Below are 21,673 nucleotides of genomic sequence, written 5' to 3'. Positions count from 1 at the left end.
CCTCAGTGCCATCTAGCCCCTTCTGTGGTTTCCACCAAAACCCCTAAGCCACACAAAGCATTCATGAGTACAGTAGACTTTACTGTGGAGGGTGGGGGTGGGGAGATGGACATGCAGGAGGGGTTACCTGCCACAACATAGGCTACTTTAGATAGAACAAAGAACAGTAGGCATCCACCCACACTGATAAAACCTTCTCCCTGGCTCCTCTGTCCCATTCATTTTCCTCTCTCCTGAGAAGCTGTGTGTCAATTCTCCTTTGCTGCCTTGGGCTCCTGCCACTGGTTACCTCCTTCTATCCAGTGTGGCATATCATGGTGTTTTCCTGAACAAAAACTGTTTTCTCCCTGTGGGGCTTCTGGGGCCAGCTCTTAAGATAATATGGTTTTCACCTTGCTTCACAAATGATCCCAGAAGTTTATTTATCAGCTATGCTCAGAACTTCCAATGGCCAAATTTTGCAGCCCAAATGTGCTCCATGACCCAGGTAGATCTGTGCTAGACTCCAGAATTGGGGTCTTTTACCTGCGGAGAATAATCCCTCTTAGCAATTAGAGAATAAATTACACATCGGAAGACTGGCCAGCCTGGGCATAGAATGGAAGGTTCCAAAGAGGTAGTCAAGGATAGAGGTTAAGAGGGTAGCCTCTAGAATGCGGCAGACCAAACACCGAACCTGAGCTTCACAAGTTGCTAACTGACTGGCTTTGGTTAAATACTTAGCCTCTTTGTTCCTCAGTTTCCTCATCTGCAAAATGGGAACAATAATAGTATCAACCTTTTAGTGTTGTTGAGAGAATTAAATGAGTTAATACATGCCAAGTCTTAACACAGTATGCAATTTCTGATTAATATTTAGACATCCTAATCTAAACATTTACAAATCATCTCTTACCTCAAACTTGTGAGCCCTCTATAGTTTAGAAAGCAGTTAACACCCATTGTTTTATTTGATTGTCACTAACTATAATCTCATGACATGGGTAAGGCAGGGATTAGCCCTACCTCGGGGAAACTGAGCTCACACAGGTTGGATGACTTGCCTAAAGTCACTCAGGCTTCTGAGTCTAGTTTTCTAGTAGTGGCTTTCAAATCTAGGACTCCCAAGGCCAAACTCTCACTACCTCCCATTTTTCAGATGGCTACGTGCATTTGTTTTGCATTTACTCAGTTTTAGAGGACATTTTCAGATCTAGTCTAAAAGTCTGAAGGAATCAGTAGCTGTCCATTGGACTCACACATTTCAAGGTACCAAGAGGGTCAGTGCCACTCCTGAAGGGGTGGCTCACAGCCAGTTACCACTAGAGGGCAGCAGAGCCAGGGACAAACTGGGATTCTAATTCTGAACTTTGCTCTGGCTGGGAGGGTGGGCTCAGGCTGGATGGGGATCAGGGATAAACATGAAGAGAGGCAGCAGGCATCCAAAAGGGGGTTGAAGACATCAAATGTGAGCCCCAATCAGGAGAAAAGAGTCCAGAGAACCAGGACTCTGGTGCCCTGTAGTCAATGAGCCTGGAGAAGTACTTTCCCCTCGGAGTAGCCAGGCCCGTTGCATCGCAGGTGCCGGAGAATGCTGGCTGAAAGGATGACTGAGCTGACCCAGCTCCATTGCAGCTGCCTTTGTTCGAGGTACAGTAGGTGGGTTAACAAAGCAGCCAGGGACCAACTGGAGGTCCTCCAGGCTCTCCCTTTATGTTCAACAACATGCCCTGCAAATGAACATTGAACAGTGATGGTAAACTCTAGCTTGAACATAACTGATAACCTACAGTGATAATAAGCACATTCACATGTGTTAGCCCATTTGATCTTTATAGCAGCACTGTGAAATGTTCTGTTTCATTTTACAGAACAGAAAACTCGGATTCAGGCAGGTTGAATCACTTAGCCAAATGCATCCAGCAAGAGTTAGGATTCAAACCAAGGTCTCCTAACTCCTGGTTCATTACTCTTTCCACCACTTCATGGTGGCCTCTAAGAAATCAGAAAAAACCAAGCTGACTCTGCCTTGCACTTTTTTAAGTACGCAGGTTATATATGAACACTAGAGGCCCGATGCACGAAATTCATGCAAGAATAGGCCTTCCTTCCCCTGGCTGCCAGCACCTGCCTTCGCTCCGGCCCAGAGCCACCTTTCCACCTGCCTTTGCTCTGGCCCAGAGCCACCTTTCCACCTCTCGACTTGTTGCGTCAATTTGCATATTCTCTCCTTATTGGCTCTGGGCGCTGCCATCTTTGTTGCAGAGTTACGGTCAATTTGCATATTCTGTCTTTATTAGATAGGATATATTTTTGTTAAACATTTTTCAAATAATACCAAAAAAGGCTGAAATCACCCTTCCCAATTCATCCCTCACCCCTTATCCAGCTCTGCCCTGCAGTGGTAACCTCTGTCAACAGTTTATGGGCAATCTTTCGAAGCTTGGCAGGTGTGTGTGTGTGTGTGTGTGTGTGTGTGTGTGTGTGTAAAAAATATCACATTTCTTTGTATATGATGTATGTGCTCTCTAATATAAATACGATCTTATTACTAAGATTGTCTGCTACTTGGCTATATGTTTTCAACCTCTTAGTGCATTTAGATCTATCTTGTTCTTTTTAACTACTATAGAGAAAATTTAAGTGATTTCAGCTTATTTTTTCTATAAATGATTTACACTAAACAATAGAATTTATATAAGTTCATTAACCTACCTGGCCTGATATTTTGTTGCTGATTTAAATGAAGGGAAATTTAACAGAGTAAGAAAATAATAGCATATGAGATCCAGACTTTGTGGGTGCTTTTCTAATTTATTAATTCACACTCAGGCAATACTCAGCAGAAAAGAGAAACCATCAGCCTGCGACACCCCTGTTCGGGTCCTAGCAAGGAGGTCACACAGACTCCCCAGGGCTCCGACAGCTGCTCTATGGAGCCTGCTCCTCCCACCCAGGGCCAGCCTTGCCGGGAGCCTGAGGAGCAGGGCAGCCGGCGCAACACGGGAGCACGGCTGGTCATCCAGCATGTGCAGGCCCTGCTGGTCAAGCGGTTCCACCACTCCGTCCGCAGCCGCAAGGACTTTCTGGCCCAGGTATTGCTGTGGGTCCTGGGCTGTGCTGGGTGGCTCCTGGCCGGGCCTGCCTGCCCCTCCTGGCCTCTCCCTCCTCTGCCTGGCTTTCTGTGCCCCTGGGTTCAGGCACAGCAGTGAGCAGGCTCTTTAATTCTGTTGCCTTTGTTTCCTCTTTGCCAACCTTTACTTTGATTCTTGGTTAACACTTGACCTCACTAAGCAGGGAAAATGAATAATAGTGAATATGTCAATGTTGTTATTTTTACAATATTTTTCATTTATTTTTGCAATAACCCTACATAACAAGGTTATTGTCTTCTTTTTTTTCTTTGTTTGTTTTTTTTATTTGAAAAAGAAACTCAGGTTGACCTCTAGCTAAACACCAGCCTACTTTAATGTTTTGTAGTTGTTTTTTTAAAATCCTCACCTGAGGACATGTTTATTGATTTTAGAGAGAGAGGAAGGGGAAGAGAGAGAGAGAGAGAGAGAGAGAGAGAGAGAGAGAGAGAGAGAGAGAAAGATCAGCTGCTTTCTATACACACCCTGACTGGGAATCAAGCCCATGACCTTTCAGTGTGCAGGACGACACTCCAACCAACTGAGCCACCTGGCTGGGGCTACTTCAGTGTTCAGTGTTGGCCTACTTCAACCCTCTTCAATGGTTATCAGAACATGTCTTGCCTTTGCACGTGCTGCCCATAATGTTTCCCAGAAGCCCAACTTTCTACCAGGACCAGTTATGAGGCTGCAAATTAAACATATAAAAGAATGAACATGTGTGTGTGTGTGTGTGTGTGTGTGTGTGTGTGTGCACGCATGTGTATGTTTGTGTATCTTTTGCACACCATAGCCCACAGCCCATGTTGCCATGTTTATTTCCCCACAGATTGTGCTCCCAGCCACTTTTGTGTTTTTGGCTCTGATGCTTTCCATCATCATCCCTCCTTTTGGTGAATACCCTGCTTTGACCCTTCACCCCTGGATGTATGGGCAGCAGTACACCTTCTTCAGGTGCGTAGACCTGTCCCCACTGGTCATCATTTGCTCCTATGGGGTGTGGGGCTCCTGGGTCACATGCTGCTTGTGGGGCCCTGGCCTTCCCCCTCTCTGGGACAGTCACCAACATGGCAGGAGTCCTTGGGCTGCCCTCAGAAAGGAAAGTAAGGTACCTGCCACTTGGAAGGTGATCCCAAGTGAACGGCCAGGGCAGCCAGGAGTAAGAAAAGAGAAAGTCAAGGTTAGGTGATTGGTGGCAGCTTCATCTTTGTGGGGCACAGGTGTGATATGCCATCACTGGGCGTGTCTGGGGAGGCTGCCACCTTCCCAGAAGACCTATAACCACCCAGTGCAGCATTCTGTGCCCTGTGTGCAGGCCTGGCCTGTAGTAGCCACTCAATAAAACATTTGTTGAGTCGCATGTTGGCTGCTTTGTCCCTCTGTCCCAGTCACGTGCCCATTGAGTAAGCCCCTCTCCCACTGTCTAGCATGGACCAGCCGGGCAGTGAGCGGCTTGCAGCACTTGCAGACGTCCTCCTGAACAAGCCAGGCTTTGGCAACCGCTGCCTAAAGGAAGAGTGGCTTCCGTAAGTCCCTGTGCACCCCTGCCCTAACACTGACAGCAGCCCTGGGAGACCCAGATGATGGAGTATGGAGACGGCAGGCTTGGGATGGGCCCTGTCTCAGTCCTGCTCTGTACACATCACTCTCCCTGCCCAGCACTCACCCAGCTTTTCCTCCAACACCTGCGTGCCAAGGTGTTCACTCCCTCTCAGGAAGCCCCTGCTTCATTGGGCAGCTCTTTATCTTTGTAATTCCCAATATCAAAAGTCCCATGCTAAGTTGATTTATGCTTCCCACAATCTATTTGGGAGGAATCCGAACAGGGGAAGGACGGAGATGGGGACTATCAGTTGTGTAATGGGACCTAGAATGGTGTTAATTGCATGTGTGGCCAACTTTCAATTATTCTTATGTGTGTAGAGAAGGGAGTTTTAGAGGGCAGTTGAAATCTACCAAGAATCCTAAAAAGTCAATACAATTTTCACTGCTTCTCTCATTCAGCTTTTTCAGAGCTAGTGATAAGGACCAAAATTAGGCTAATTTCAAATTCCTCTTTTATTTATTGTCTCTCAACAGCTAGAGCCACCAGAAGAGAAAAAAAAAAGATAAAACTGCCCAGAAACTAGATAATTTCACCAGTCCCACACCCAGTCAATAAAAAGCACACCCTAGTCTTGATTTTTCTTGAGCAGAAACTAACCTCTGAGAGCATAAGAAGAAAGTGTATGACTCTGAGGACGAGGAGGAAAGGCTAGGGAGGAGATGGTTGGGCACTACTCCTCATTTCTAGGGCTTTCTCTAAACTTTGGGGCTGATTGTGAACTATTTTCTTGTTTTCCATGAAGGGAGTACCCCTGTGGCAACTCAACCCCCTGGAAGGTCCCCTCTGTGTCCCCGAACGTCACCCACCTGTTCCAGAAGCAGAAATGGACACCAGACCACCCCTCGCCCTCCTGCTGGTGCAGCACCAGGGAGAAGCTCACCATGCTCCCCGAGTGCCCCGAGGGTGCAGGGGGGCTCCCGCCCCCTCAGGTACCTCGACCCTCCGTGGGAAACTGGAGGCCCTGAATCTGCAGGGAGTGGGGGGAAAACATTGTGCACCCTGAGTTCCTGGCCAAACAACATTTTATTTTTTTAATATATTTTTATTGATTTCAGAGAGGAAGGGAGAGAGAGAGAGAGAGAGAGAGAGAGAGAGAGAAATATCAATGATAAGAAAGAATCATTGATTGGCTGCCTCCTGCACACCCCACACTGGGGATCGAGCCCTCAACCCAGGCATGTGCCCTGACTTGGAATCAAACTGTGACCTCCAGGTTCATAGGTCAATGCTCAACCACTGAGCCACGCCGGCCGGGCCAAACATTTTAAACTGACCATAGAGTGCAGGACCTAATGAGGTTCCCTGGGTCCTCTCAGCGGGGCTTCCCCTGGCATCCTTTCCAGCCACCTGGAAGAAGTCACTGACCAGCTTTGTTTTCCACCACACACGTTCTATGCAATGTAGTAAGAAAACATCTAAACATTGAAACATTATGCAAGTCATGCATGCTCATGATAGAAAAATTAGAAAATACAGATGAGTCAGAAGAAAAAAAAATCATCCTATCACTTGGAAATAACCACCAATAACATTTGGCTTTTATCCATTCAAACTGGATTATATTCAAAATGCTGTCTTAAAACCTGCTATTTTCACTTAATAGCATATTATGAACATATGCCCATGTCAATATGCATTTACATAAGTGTTTTTAATGCCTGCATGCTTATCCCACTATTTGGATTTACTTTAATTTATTTAACAAAGTTCTCATTCTTGGACCTGAGTTTTCAACTTTTGTCCATTATAAACAATGTTGTAGTGTGCATTCAAATGCATATGTATTTGCATGCTTTTTAACAATCTTAATTAAGAAGCTTGCCATGTGCTGTGTCACTAACATGCACACACACACACACACACACACACACACACAGCCAATAACCATTTTTTTGCAGGGACATCAGCAATCCTGGCTCTGAGCAGCATCCTCTCTTGGGTGTTCTGAGCTCCAGAATGTATCACAGTGAGCCTTTCCCAGGGCTTTTAGAGACAGAAGGGGTCAGGGAAGTCTCACTTTGTCTTGGGTTGATAATGATCCTCCCTGCTGACTTGCACCGAGTGGGGCATTCTGTGGCCGTATCTAATGGTTTGCCAATGAATGCATGGTTCCCAGAGAGGCAGTGTGGCATAGTGTCAAGAGCACAGGCATTGGGTTGGTTACTTGCCTCTCTGAGCCTTACTTTCCTCCCTTATAGATTGGGGATAACTGTAATTTATTTCACAGCATTTTATGAGAATTCAATGAAATAATGTGGGTAAGGAAACTGTGTTATTTAGAATTACATTCAACGGAATGATGACCACCGCAGTCTAACAGTGGATGAAATAAGACACACTGTGCTTCCCTCTCCTGTCAAAGTTCAGGCAGGTGGTCCAGAACTCTCTGTTCTGCTGCTTCTCCATGGTAAACAGGCCTCAACCTCATTGGCCAAGATGGCAGGACCTTCTTTCCAGACCACAGAATGAAAGAAGGGATGAATAAAAAGAGAGGGCAAACTGCAAATATGCTATCTTCTATGAAAATTTCAAGAAGCTACCACACTTAGCTGTCATTGGCCAGAATCAAAAGTCAAGGGAGTCTGGGTGGCCTTGCACCCAACAGTCTCTTATTCTGGCAGATGGCAGAAGGGCAGAGCAGGTCATGGGGGACAACTAAATTTTGCCCTCACATCAATCCCAGGAGCTGGCTTGTGAATGACTCTGTTTATGAGCATCCTACTTTCTCTCTCTCTCTCTCTCTCTCTCTCTCTCTCTCTCTCTCTCTCTCTCTGCTAAAAGCAGATACCTTTCTATTTCTCAAGCAGTATATTTCCCCATTGAATCATAACTCAGCCACCCTGCATCACAGGGATCCCTAAAGAGGAGCTGAGGGAGCGTGTCCCAATCCTCTGTACCCCAAGAGGAAGCTCTACTTCTGCTGGGTTTGCTGAGGCCTCCGGCTGCTTCTGCTCTAACCACCAGCGTCAGACAGAGTTCTACACTGAGTCCTGGCTAGGGCGGAGGGAAGGCCAGGAGCAGCAACGTGGTGATTCCTTTCTTCAGCGAGTTCTAACTTCAAGGCTGCCTGTCCAGCTTACAGAACCTTTTTCTCAGTGGTTGGTGCCTGGTTCTCAGGGGGGAAATGTAACAACAGGCCACCACAGCCAATGTCCTGGGAACAGACCAGTTCCTGTGATTTTCTTTGTGTCTGTGTTTCCTCATTATCATTCATGTCTCTCTTGAGAGAAAATAAAATGTAACATCATGAATCTGCACAGGAGCTACTTCCTCTCTCTCTCTCTCTCTCTCTCTCTCTCTCTCTCTCTCTCACTCACACACACACACACACACACACACACACACACACACACGCATATTTACATCTACTCACTCAAACACACTCTCCCATTCAGCCTGGAATTAAGCCAGAGGTGTGGGTACAGGCTTGGTTCAGAGGTGGTAAATTGTCCTCATCTGGAAAACCGGATGGTGGATGCTCTCTTCTGCGGGGCCCCATCCTGTTCTCGAATTATTTCAGTGGTGGTGGGTCCCCAGTGGATGTGCTCCATCCCTAACTTCTAGAATACACCGAGTTAAAGTTACAGGAGTATTTTATTTACAGAATTTCTAGAAAACAATTTATCATAAAATTCCCAGGCACCAGCAATTGTTCCAGCCTAGATTCCACCCAGAGAGTTTGGCGGTTCCCCGGGATGCCATCCTCAGCTTGAGAAGCAGGGTGCTGGGGTGAAAAGAGTGAGGGCTGTGGAGTCAGACAGATGTAGGTTCAAATCCTAGGTCAGCCACCTACACAGTCTACAACCCGGTGCAAGTTAGCCAACCTTTCTGAACTCACTTTCTCTGTCTGTAAGATAAAGTAATAATTCTTCTGTCATGGGGGTTTGAGGATTAAGGGATATAATGTGTGCAGAGCATTTGACATAGTGCCTGCACACAGAGTTCTGTAGATGCCAGTTCTCCTAGCGTTAGAGAGATGAACTAGGTAAAGCAAGTGAACTGAAGAAGGAAGTATAATAATAGGAAAAGGGGAGAAGGAGACAGAAAGTGTATAAAAATGAGAAGCATGGTTTTAAAGCCACCAACATTTTCCCTTTCTACCTTTGGTTGATACCCTTGACACCCAAGGTTCATGACTCACGGGAAATTAAACCATTACCTATTCCCAAATGTAAAGTAATATTGCCACCTGGTGGCCAAACTCATGCTCTTTTGAATTCTCCAAAGCCTTTTGATGATCGCGCTTCCACTCCTAGATGTATTTTGAACGTGATTTATAAATTGTAAGTTCCTGTTTGAATTCTTTCACTCATGTCACAAATTTACTGTTTCAACTATATGCTCAGTACTGTTCTGAGTGCGGGGGACTCAACAGCTAACATAACTTTTGGTGAAGAACAAGCAGTTTCACAAACTATAAAGCCTCACATTCCAAAGTAACTAACAGGAATGTCTCGTCTCAGAGAATGCAGCGCAGCACTGAAATTCTACAAGACCTCACAGACAGGAACATCTCCGACTTCTTAGTGAAGACGTATCCTGCCCTTATCCGAACCAGGTAAGAAGAGACCCTTGTTATGCTTTTCATCCTGGCTCCCTGCACAAACTATTAACTAAAAACAGAAGACCATTTTCTCACATGATTTATCAACAATCAGGGTAGTGGAATTTTTCTTCTTTTTCCTGAGCTAATAGAAAGAGCAATCGAGAATATACAAGTAAAATGCAGCTTAGTTTAATTTTGTTTGTTTGTTTTGTTTAGACTAAGCAGTCTCAATGGGTAACCCATGCACTACTAAAATTAAATTTTAAAATGTAGGATTTATCTACTAATGCAGCCTCATATTTTCACTAGTTAAGAAAGAGACTAAGTTTGGAGGGAGGAGCAAGAGTAAAGGGAGAAAGGTAGAGGAAAAAGAAACAAGACAGAAAAGTAAGAAGCAAACAGCAGAAAGGAAAAGATTAGACCAAGATAGGATAGAGGCAGTGGGTACAGTAGCTGAGGGAGGCCACAGGCCAGCCAGGTCCACAGCACCTGTCACACTCTCACTGTAAGTTAACGCCGGGAGTGCTGCCGTTTAACAAGCCAGTGAACTCTTATGTGTGTCTATTTCTCCCAGCTCTGCAGCTGTTATCAAGCCTCAGCTGGGAATGGGCTGGCTTCAGCCAACCCTATGGGAGCTTGACAAGCGTGTGCTACCCAGGTGGCATCATAGGAACCCTGATCCAGGCCCACGTGCTCTGGGGCTTTAAAACAAAACGTACTGTCTAATTTTAGTAGTACTTTCAGTTGCCTCCCCTACCAGAGCCATGCAGAAAGAATAAATGGACTCAATTAACCAGAACACACTGCAGATGGTGAAAGCAGCTGGGCCAAGCCAGCAGTCAGCAAAATAAAGAATGCCATCCACACCCAAAAATAAAAGCAGATCATGGGATAAACAACAAGCACCCAAAACTTTGTTCTCAGCAGCCAGTTTACATGATGGAACTTTGGATTTTGTGTTTGATGACAATGATAGTCGGTGAGCCTGACCTATGAGGGCTACTGTTGGGATCTTGTCATTTTACCCCTGATTGGCTGGAAGTCAGTCTCTGAAGTCTGGGCTTGGAGTGAGTCAGAACTTCCCCCACGTGTGCAGGTGATTGTTAGAGCCTTATTCGTGCAGGTGGAAGAGGGCGGCTGCAGCCTCCACTCACACCGGCGTGATAGTGACCATGTTACCTGGTTCTAGGTGGTCTGACAAATAACCTGACAACAGGGCGTCCCAGGAAGCCCAGCATGTGGGATGGGACTCGGGGAGCCAGCAGTGCAGAACATCAGTCCTTTTCCTGCATGCGTATCAGCTCAGCTCCTAGGCTGCGAGGTTTCCGTGTTGCTTGGATATCAGGAGATGCAAAAATGCCCCTGAACACTGAGACACCCCATGAGCGGAAGGAAAGTTAACACTGCTGGGCCAGTGGGATTCATTGTCTGATTTGTTTTCACTTTCAGCTTAAAGAGCAAATTCTGGGTCAATGAACAGAGGTAAGAAACTATTTTCCTAAGAAATTAAAATCTCAAATTGATCTATTTAAAATGCACATTTTAAAAGCCACGCCTCAAAGCCAGGTAGATGGGATGTTCTGTGCGTGCTCAGAAAGTCACAGGACATGCCCTGAAGGACATGTGGCTAGACACACCCTGGACCCAGAAGGTGTCCAGTGGCAGATTTCCATGGAGGACGTGGACGGGAAGTGATAGTCCCTAAAGAGTTGTCCCAGAGCATTCTCACTCAGGGGAGGCTCTAAAAGTTCAAGCACAGAATAGTTTGCAATACTAATGAGAGGCCATGTGACCTGGGCCCTGGCACTCTGTGGCCCAATCATTCCTTGTAAGCCTTAGGGAATCTGGCCCAGACCCAGGTAACTCATTCCTGAGGCATCCTGGAGACTGGAGTCTTCCAGAGGTTTGGAGAATCCTCCAGGGACATTCTAGGAGTAAGCTAGCCTCCCAGGCTCCCTAAGGAATGGGCCTGTAGAATAAAGGCAGAGCTGAGGTTGACTTGGTTCTAGACCAGGGTTGGGGAACATCCAGCCCTCGGGCCATATAAGGCCTTCAAAATCATTTGGTCTTGCCCTGCCAAGGCATTAGTGGTGAGTTAATTAAATGTTTGACCAAATACAACAGGCTAATTTTTAAGTTAACAATGTTGTATGGCCTGCGAATGATGTATAAATAGCCAAATGGCCCTTGGCAGAAAAAGGTTCCCCACCCCTGTTTTAGACCATAAAAGTGTTATCCGGCTTTTAGAATTGCTCCCAAGAGGGAAGGATAAATCCTCAGCTGAAGCGGAAAGTTGAGGGCATGGGGGGAGCGAAATTTGAGTCCCTGAGAAATAAAGTCCAGCAAATTAATTTTGTTTTGTAGAGGAGCTTGGCTTTTATCCTACCATTGAAAGGTTTTATCCAGAGAGTGGCACTCCCAGGTATGTTCAGAGCAGTGTGGAAAATGGGTTAGGACGGGGAGAGACCTAAGGCTAGGATCTCATGAAGGAGCTAGAGCTTGAGTCAAGGCAAAAGATGGTGAGGGGCTGCCTGAGGGAGGGGCAGCGTTGAGAGGCATGGAGAGCTGGGCCCAGCCGGACTGGTCCTGATTAGACTGAGGAGAGTCCCGTGCTGCGGGAAGTGCCTGTAAAGTACAGACAGATGTGATGCAGGAGAGGAATTGTTGTTGGGATGATGGCGAGTCAGGGAAGACTTCAAAGAGGAGATGACATATGATAGAGGAGATGCAGTTGGCCTGATGCTCAAGATCAAGAACAAGAAAGGCAGCCCTGGAAGCCAGCAGCCCTGCAGAGGCAACCAGGACTGTTGGCAGCTCTGCGAGTGATTGGATTGGACGTGGCCGGGATATGCCACTCAAGGAAAGGCATGAGAGGGGTTGGAGAGGTCAGAAAGACCAAGTCTGAGGGATCAGAACTCATCTGGGGGCAATGAGGAAGCATTCGGAGTTGTAAAGTGGAGCCACGTTGCTCACTAGTGCAGACAGTGCCTCCCAAAGCACACATTTCCCTACAGAAACTGAGTGCGGCTGGCAAGCATGAAGCACCACAGACGTGGGTCATGGCACTGGTCTGAGGACTTCTTGTTCCCTTGTCAGGTACGGAGGGATTTCCATCGGAGGAAAGCTGCCGGCTCTCCCCGTCACGGGAGAGGCACTTGTTGGATTTTTAAGTGACCTTGGCCAGATGATGAATGTGAGCGGGGTACGTAAACGGGCTGCAGGTTTGGGTAGGACCTTCAACGTGCCAGTTATTATGAGACAGAAAATCTCATGAATACTAAGAGTGAAAATAAAACACCTCTTTCTTATTCATTATGGTTTTCTAGGGCCCGGTCACTAGAGAGGCCGCTAAAGAAATGTCTGTTTTCCTTAGACATCTGGAAACTGAAGACAACATTAAGGTATTGGCCCTGGGTCACCTGCCCCAGAGCTAAAAATCCACATGAGCTGGTGACTTTATTTTTATTTTCCCAAATAATTAAATTCCATCGAGTCTCCACTTGAAAACTAGCATGGAATGTCTTCCAGCTGCCAAATCCTTCCTCCTCCCCACATTCCTTTCCCTGCGGCTCATTTTTTTCTTTAAACAGCTGTTGTTAGCGCAGGGCCGCTGGGTCATGCCAGCACAGCCTAAGGAAGGCCGTCTCCGCCCTCCAGGTGTGGTTTAACAACAAGGGCTGGCACGCCCTGGTCAGCTTTCTCAACGTGGCCCACAATGCCATCCTGCGAGCCAGCCTGCACCCGGACAGGGACCCCGAGGAGTATGGCATCACCGTCCTAAGCCAGCCCCTGAACCTGACCAAGGAGCAGCTCTCTGAGATCACAGTGTAAGCCACCCAGGCCCAGCCACACAACTGTCTTGTCACCCTCTCCTCTCTTGGGAGACCCACGAGGATTATCACTATCCGGAGCTGCTGGGCTGGAGGGCCAGGCTGGTCAGCCGGCAAACGTGAACCTAAGACTTTCAGCGCTTGTGTGCCAGACTGCCTGGCCATTCTTTCTCCTTGTCCTTACTAGGAAAGTAAGCATAGATTTGGTTCTGTTCCCTTTGGGCTCTTGGTAAGAAGTTACTCCTGAAGCTTACACAAATATCCTCCTCTGCGGTATGTGAAATGACTGCCGGGAACGGGGAAAGTTCAGTAAATCTTTCGTCTCCCCAATAGGAATTATCTCAGATTTTGGTAATTTTCCTCAGACAACCAGGCCATGGAGGTGTCGTCAGATCCTTGCCTTCCTCAAGCTTAGGCTCTTCCCGCACAGCTTCAGGCAATAAAAAACATCAATCTTGTGCAGTCTGCAGTGTGCTGGTAGCCTGTGTGAGTGCATGCTTGTGGTAAGCGGTAGGGTCCTCATTTTCCTACCCCCGGACACTCAGAGCCCTCAACACTGGGCCCTCCACGTGCCCAGGGTCACTGGCTAAAAGTTGGCCCTGGAACCTTGGCACCTTCCTCTGGACACCCTCCAGGCCCTGGACTGAGGAAGAATCGCCCGCCTTGTGTTTATTCTCACTCAGCCTTGCCAAGTCTCTTGAATATGAAATATGAAATAGGAGTCTTTGTGATTATAAAATAGTATATGTTCATTAAGTAAAGTTTAAAGAATAGAGTCTTAAGAACTTATTATCTGTAATCCTACACAGGTTAGGGTATTTCCTCTAAATGTTTTTGCACGTTTCCCTTTCAGTCATTTGCTCTACTTTTACTATGTGTGTGGATCATGCTATTTCTAATTTTATAAGGATGCTGACTAGCACAGAGGGTGCTTTGTGGGAATTAGTTCATGTGCTCCTTTCTCTCAGTGGGTGCTGTTCCATGCAAGGGGTCACGACTTGTATGTGAAGTTCAGGTCGGATTTCAGCCCACACTTGCCCTCTTGGCCAGATGCCTTCCACTTGGCCCAGGAAAGGATGGCTAGAGCCCCGTCCTGTATAATCGGCCTGCTCTCTGCTTTCTTGAACTTATGTTATGAGCATTTCTCCATGCTATGGTGTGTTTCATGTTCTCACAGGATGATTTGCCTCTTTTAACAAAAGGAATAAATTTCACAGACCATATGACTGTCTACATAGAAAATTCAAGAGAAGCTATAGACAAATTATTAGAACTGATAAGAGCATTGTGATATATGACAAATGATAATATACAAACCCATTTCTATAACCATCAGTAAATAATTAGAAAGTTTATCTAGACTTTCATATGAAAATGGAACAATATTCAACATCAACATAGAACAGAAAACCCTCAAATATCTACTTAACCTTGACTCCGTTTAAGATAATTGAATGAAATGACAAACATCAGGCTGGGAAGGCGGTTTTGGAGGCTGTTCTCTAGGACTGGCTGAGCCGCCCCAGAGCCTGACTTTGTTTTTCTCTGGCTTCTGCTCCTCCTCCTTCACCTCTCTCTCCCTGTGTCTCTTGTCCTGCTGCAGGCTGACCACTGCTGTGGATGCTGTGGTTGCTATCTGCGTTATTTTCGCCATGTCCTTCGTCCCAGCCAGCTTTGTCCTTTACTTGATCCAGGAGAGAGTGAACAAAGCCAAGCACCTCCAGTTTGTCAGTGGAGTGAGCCCCACCACTTACTGGCTGACCAACTTCCTCTGGGACATCGTAAGTGTCAGGTCACAGTGCCTCTCTCACCTCCATTGGCCTGAGGGGTGGGCACTGGTGTCTGCTCTGACTGAGGGTCGCAGTAGGGTGAGGCTCTCCCATTGCCGGGACTGCTCTGTCAAGGGCCTTGTGTGTCTGCTGTCTGTTGACTTCTTAGAAAGGCACAGAACTAGGAACGGCAAGCTAGGGACGAATGTAGGGCTCAGCTTAACAACTGCTGAGTGGGGGCTCTGCGTGCCCTGCCTCAGGGCCTCTGATCCATCCAATAATTACTGCCCTCCATGAGGCTGGCCTTCCTGAGAATATCTGGCTGAAGAAGTAATACCAAGCAGACCTTCACCCCACATCCTCTTCTTAAATCCTGCCCCACCCCAAAGAGGTAAGGATGGAATTTCTCCTATGGCAGAGTCACCAGATAAATATAGGACACCCAGTTAAGTTTGAATTTCAGGTAAACAATTAATTTTTTGGGTAAGTATGTTTCACCCCCAAATATTGTATGGGACATAGTTACACTAAAAAATGTATTTGTTGTTTTTCTGAAATTCAAATTTAACGAGGCATCCTATATTTTTATTTGCTAAACCTGGCATCCTATCCATTGGCCTTATTTTGATTTTCCAAAGCAGCCAGACCTTCACTATATCAGTTTAGCCACCAAGTTAGGGAAAATGAAGAAAAGTTTTTTAGCAAATCAACAGCAGACTAGCACTCTTCTCACCCCAGTATTGGAGGAGGCAGGGAGGGGTCAGCATGGGGGGCTTCATGACAGACCACAGGGTCAAAGTTAATTGGCAGCAAAGACTAGTTATAATATAGGAGAGATTATTGTGACACCAACTCCAGGTATTCTGAGTGTCTTGGGTAATGAGATCCTTTGTTTTAGCTCAACATTCTAAGACTAACGTGCGTCCCCACTTCATGTGATGATAAGGTACATCATGATGAGAACCGTCACAAACAACCTTCTCCAGCACGGCTTTTAGTAAGGGTTCCTAGAGACATAATTTATCTTACTCAACTTGTTAAGCAGGCTGTCACTTAACAATACAAAACCAGAAGTTATTAATAGCACCTCCATTCTTTCCTCTGTTTTCTGTCTGCATGAAAAAACACCCATGAACACATGGGGAGGAGGTCAGATTCTACAAGCCTCACTGTGGACAAAAACATCACTTACAGGCCCCACATTGGCCTCGTGCTTTGAACATGAAAAGAGCTAGGCACACCTGCACTGAAAAGTTATTAACTTGCCAGTTTTTTCACTCTATTTTTTTTTTAAAGACAAAGAACAGCCTGGCCAGTGTTGCTCAATGGTTAAGCACTGACTCAGGAACCAAGAGGTCACCAGTGCAATTCCCTGTTAGAGCACAAGCCCGGATTGTGGGCTTGATCCCTAGTAGGCGACGTGCAGGAGGCAGGTGACCGATGTTTCTATTTCTCTCCCTCTCCTTTCTTCTCTCTCTAAAATCAATAAAAACATATTTATATATATATATATATATATATATATATATATATACATATATATATATATATATATATGTATATATATATATATGTATATGTATATATTAAAAAAAAAGATGAGGAACAGAATTTATACTTGGAGCTGACCGTGCATGTACCTGGCTACAGAGATGTCTGAACCCAAGGAGAGGTAGAATACGGAATAGAATCGGGATTGGCCCCATGTTACCTCATGGTCAGATTCAGGTCACAGCAGCAGCATCACACTGTCTTCTCACTGTATCCTATCAGGTGGCTGCTGCTCTCAATTTGTCCTACTACTGACAGCAGTCCCTTGATGAAGATGGTGTCTGCCAAGCTCCTCACTGTAAAGTTAATCTTTTTCTTTTTATAATTAGCAAGAATTTTGGGAAGAGGTACTTTAAAGCTGTGTAAATATCCTGTTTGTTATCAAACTTCCCAGTCATTCATTTATTTACTTATAACTATATGGAGTCATCTTCCCATGTCAGTCCATTATGGTATCCAAATAATCGGATGCCATTATTATTTACCCTGCTGCTCATATTATCCCCAGTTTGGCCAGTGGGAGCCTGATGGAGCTGCCTCCTTTGGCTGGAAAACAGCTCTCAAAATCAAGATCTTGAAGCGAGGTAGGTTCTATGCTACTGGGGTCTCAATGGTCCCAGGATTTTTTTTTTTTTATCTCTCCATCTCAGTGGAGAGAACTAGGGGAGATATGTAAGCATATACATAGGTAAAAATCATTTACATCTCTCTTTACCTACTTATGCACCAAACACTGAGGGCTCACTAAAACCTCTATTCAAACCAACACCATTGGCTCACTATGGCTTTCCACTTTCCATATTTGTAACTCCCTTCTTCAAGAGTGAGACACCAGCTTCTGTCACCCCCAACTCATTTACCTACCTGAGCAATACACCTGCATGTCATAAGTCCCCATCTCTGCCAACATCCCCTCCACTGTGTGGACACTCTCCTCTTCCTGCTCCAGCTGACCCCACGTGGAGGTAGGTCCTCCTCATTCTGCTCTGGCTCTAATACCCCACACCAGGTCAACACCCTCCTCACCCCACTGGGGCTCACACACCCTGTGAGACACCCTTCTCAGCCTTCTCAGGTTCTCATCCTGTTCTGACTCCACCCCTAACCTCACCATGGCTGCCCAACTTTCCCTGTCCATTCTAATGGCTTTAGGACTTGAATTGTGCAGGAAGGGAAGAGAAGGGAGAAAGTGATTTAAAAAAAAAGTATCATTTATTTGAGCTTCATGAGACCAAGGACTATATATTAAGGTGTTTTTTTTTTTCTGAATTCTGGAGACATACTTAGAAAGTAGAATCGATAGGACTTCAAGATCAATTAGAAAGAGAGAATGAGAAATCAGGTAGAATTCTGTAAAATATGCAGACTAAAGGTCCCCTGCACAGGGAGGTGGGGTGGGATAGGAGGACTAGAAACAACTTAACCTATGCCAACCAAGAGCTATTTAGACAAATAGAATCAGAATCCCAGACCATATGTGCTAGACAAGCTGCCCGGCTCTCGGCCCTCATTTGGCCGACAGGAAACAGAGGTCCAGAGAGGTAAAGCGCCTTGCTCTCCTCTTCTCTCTCCAAGATGAATTATGCTGTGAGTGCGGCACTGGTGGTGGGCATCTTTGTCGGGTTTCAGAAGAAAGCCTACACTTCTCCGAACAATCTTCCTGCCCTTGTTGCACTGCTCATGCTGTACGGGTGAGTTGTTCAGGCCATTCGTTAATGCTCTCCAAAGGGAAGCTGGGGGGAGGGGAGGCATGATTGCCAAGCAGAACCTGGGATTTCTGGTGGCAAGGTTAGCTTTTGGCCCCCAGCAGACTCTTTATCCTGACCACAACCCTGCCTGGCCTCTGTGTCTGACTCCATACGTGGAGGTGTTTCTGAGGCTCGGTCTACTCACCCCACATGGCCTGAATCTTCTCCCATTCAAACGGTGGCCTAACCAAAATCTGGGACTCAGTCACTCTCCCGTTTTTCACCCAGCTGTGATTCTGATTCATCAAAAGCCAATCTGAACATCCCAGTGTCTCCATCTGTCCCGGCCAAGGGTTATGTACACACAGTAGAAGACTCTGGCTGAAAAGCTGTTCCTGAGTCAGGGCCAGAGGATGTCACAGAGATTAAATTCAGTGGAATTAGAGCAAAGTGTGCAGCTTTATGTTGAGACTTACCACTTACTACATGTGTATGGTGGACAAGTAATACACCTCATCAAGGCCTCAGTTTTCTTATCTGTGAAGTGAAGATAATGATACCTGGCCCTTCCTATGTGGGCCAATAGAGTCTTGCTAGAGCAATGGTCTCCATTTATCTCTATTGAAAAAGAATTCAGGAACTAGCATCACTGGCACATCAGCTCCAGTGAACTGTGAAAATGAGCCTGTTGGGGTCTCAGCTCAGCTTTGCTGATCCAGACTCAAGTGAGAAGCGTTGCGGGAAGACAGTGCTCCGTGCATTGTACAAGGCTTTATAATTTACTAGAGTCCAATGCACGAAAATTCGTGCAAGAGTAGGCCTTCCTTCCCCCAGCTGCCAGCACAGGCTTCCCTCTGGCACCTGGGACCCGGGCTTCCCTCCTCCGGCTGCCCACAGGCACCAGGAACCCAGGCTGGCTTCCCTCTGGCCCCAGCTTTGTCAGGAAGGACATCTGGAATGACATCCGCAAGACGTCTGATCTAATTAGCATATTACCCTTTTATTAATATAGATGTACATCCACAGTTACTATCTCCTTTGTTCCTCACAAAATCCCCACGAGATGGTCAGGGAAGGCATTGTTATCTCAACTCAAAGATGAGGAACAAAGACCAAGGGGTAGAGTATCTCTTTGGTCTTCCTGGGACTCTCACCAGTTCAAACATATCACTTCCTGCGTGAGGGGAATGCATATACCTGGGGTACAGCAGATGGAGTGGAAATGGGCACTCCGTCCACTGAGTTGTGTCATTTCACACAGATGGGCAGTCATCCCCATGATGTACCCAGCATCCTTCCTGTTCGATGTCCCCAGCACAGCCTATGTGGCCTTGTCTTGTGCTAATCTGTTCATCGGCATCAACAGCAGTGCCATCACCTTCATCTTGGAATTATTTGAGAATAACCAGGTGAGCGCGACTTTCTTGGCTTCCTTGTGTGATGACTGGGATACTAGAGGAGAGTATGTGATGGTCAAGCAGAGCCATGGCAGGCACTGTGGCTGGACAAGTCAGTGCATAAATGAATGTTGCTTCTTTCCCTTCCTTCCTTCCTTCTTTCCTTCCTTCAGCTCCTTATTCATGTGTGTGCTCTGGTGTCATGGTTTTCTGAGCTCATTCTCAAGCTATAAATGACCTTTCATGATCCTTCTTACTCCTTTAAGAAGGTTTTCTTGAGGACTTCGGTGTTAAGGTTTACACACACACACACATTCATGTGATTTCAACATCTAAAAGGTGTGAAAAGGCACACAATGAAATGTCTCCTTCCTACTCCTGTTTTGCAATCACCTGGTTCCCTTCTCCAGAGGCGACCTTTCATTGGATATTCATATGTGTGCTGGAGACATATAAGCAAATACATATATAGTCTTTCTCTACTTTCTTATGCAAATGTTAACAGGAATATATACTATTTTACATGAAAATTAATCCTGAGGATAAGGGTTAGGAATTTATGGCGCTGAATGAGTCGTTTATGGCCTGAAAAGTCCAGTTATCCTATCCACAATCCCCAGACTTCTCTTCACCCCCAAAGAGCTGGTCAGACTGGATCCTAAAGACAATGGTGGCAGCTGCAGGGCTGTCTTTGCTCCACATTCCCGCTCCCAGCCTGCTGTGTCTGAGCCCTGGCCATGACTGTCCTGGGAACGTCCCCAAGGACTGGTGGTCTCACCCATGTGTCTGTGGCCTATCTAGCCACTCATTTCCTTCCCTCATTAGGTCTTTGCAGTTCAGAGGGTGGGCACCAGTGCATCTATTCTGCTGTCCTGCAGCTCCTGGCCCCTGGTCCCTGGCCCCTGGCCCCACTCCTGCTTCTGGGCCCTTGGGAGGACCCAAGGCAAATCTACACTAACCACCCAGCTCCTGGCTTCCTGACAGTCACTCTTTCCCAAACCCTGCCAGGCTTTCTGTGGCCACTAAGCAAGGAAACCCCCACCCCCCACCCCACTTCTATCCCATGACTGATAAAAATATATACCATGTTATAGTCAGACCCCAAAAGGGAAGTGGATGGGAACACAGACCCACCTCCAGACCTCCTCCCCGCAATTCCCTCTTCCTGCCAGAGCACCCTGGCAGGCTGAAAAGGCTGCTCTTCAGAGCTGTTTTTTGTCATGGGCTCACAGCCCACCTAGTCTTAAGAGAGAGTGTTACTTCAGAATAATTAAACGGTAAGCTTAAAGCCATTCAGAACATTCTCCCTCCCTCCTGCCGGCGGCACTCATTTAGCCAACCTTTTTTGAGTGCACCCTCCTCCCCAGCATAAATGTTGGTTGCTGTCACACAAATTATCAGACAGATGCTGCAGAAATATCCAGTATCCCAGAGGAGACTCCCCAGGTCCCAGTAGCTGCTGTCCCTACTCAGTCAAGAGGTGTCAACGAAGTGAACACCATACGATGGCTGTGCTGACATGAATAAGTGCAGCCCCTCGCACTGCCCCCAGGAACTCCCCTTCCAGACAGACAGGCAGTGACCTGCACACCAACTAAGGAGCCGGAACAAACCTCAGGACACACCACTCCATATGACAGAACATCGAAGGGGCGAGACAGATAAAACACTACAGGTCAGAGTGGGCCCAAAAGAGCTGGGTTGCAAGGGCCAGAAGAGTCTTCATGGAGGAAATTCCATTTGAGCCTGGCCTGGGATGAGTAGAATTTTATTAGCCCATTTAATAAATAAATGAAGTGCCTACTATGAGCTAATTGTTGTGCAAGTTATTCAGGAAGGATACCAAATGGTTAGGACCCAATCCCTGTCCCCTGGGGACCACTGACTAGGGAGAAAGTAGGCAGGTAAAAACTAATTAACCCTGGCAATGTGGAAAGTATGAGCGAGGAGTAGGTATTTTACCGTGGGAATCTGGAAAGGCTGATGAGAGGAGGGGTTATTGGAGCCAGCTTTGTGAAGAGGGCGTTCTTTCCTGCCAATAGCGATGGTTAACAGAAGCTGCAAGTGCAAAGGCCCACAGGCCAAAGAGCAGAGTGCCTTTCGGGAACTGTGGGGGGCAGGGGAGGCTGGAGAGGAAGGAGGCTGTGCGGTAGGTACGGGCCAGGCAAGTGGGCAG

The 21,673-nt window shown here is 46.6% G+C and overlaps 1 protein-coding gene across 1 annotated transcript in view; it reads left to right on the top strand.

The window, feature by feature from the left end:
* Positions 1 to 21,673, top strand: part of LOC103290201 (retinal-specific phospholipid-transporting ATPase ABCA4) — a 121,251-nt gene that overhangs the window by 82,804 nt on the left and 16,774 nt on the right. Inside the window, exons 27-38 of the mRNA XM_054721398.1 lie at positions 2,812 to 3,074; positions 3,940 to 4,064; positions 4,538 to 4,636; positions 5,459 to 5,645; positions 9,180 to 9,274; positions 10,712 to 10,744; positions 12,359 to 12,464; positions 12,589 to 12,663; positions 12,920 to 13,089; positions 14,696 to 14,873; positions 17,988 to 18,103; positions 19,362 to 19,509. Coding sequence (XP_054577373.1) covers positions 2,812 to 3,074; positions 3,940 to 4,064; positions 4,538 to 4,636; positions 5,459 to 5,645; positions 9,180 to 9,274; positions 10,712 to 10,744; positions 12,359 to 12,464; positions 12,589 to 12,663; positions 12,920 to 13,089; positions 14,696 to 14,873; positions 17,988 to 18,103; positions 19,362 to 19,509 — 1,595 coding nt within the window. The remainder of the gene's footprint in view (positions 1 to 2,811; positions 3,075 to 3,939; positions 4,065 to 4,537; positions 4,637 to 5,458; positions 5,646 to 9,179; positions 9,275 to 10,711; positions 10,745 to 12,358; positions 12,465 to 12,588; positions 12,664 to 12,919; positions 13,090 to 14,695; positions 14,874 to 17,987; positions 18,104 to 19,361; positions 19,510 to 21,673) is intronic.

Source organism: Eptesicus fuscus, chromosome 9 (assembly GCF_027574615.1).
Source record: "Eptesicus fuscus isolate TK198812 chromosome 9, DD_ASM_mEF_20220401, whole genome shotgun sequence".
Classification (NCBI taxonomy): domain Eukaryota; kingdom Metazoa; phylum Chordata; class Mammalia; order Chiroptera; family Vespertilionidae; genus Eptesicus; species Eptesicus fuscus.
The sequence above is the reverse complement of the archived record's forward strand: the minus strand, read 5'-3'. Positions and strand labels throughout refer to the sequence as shown.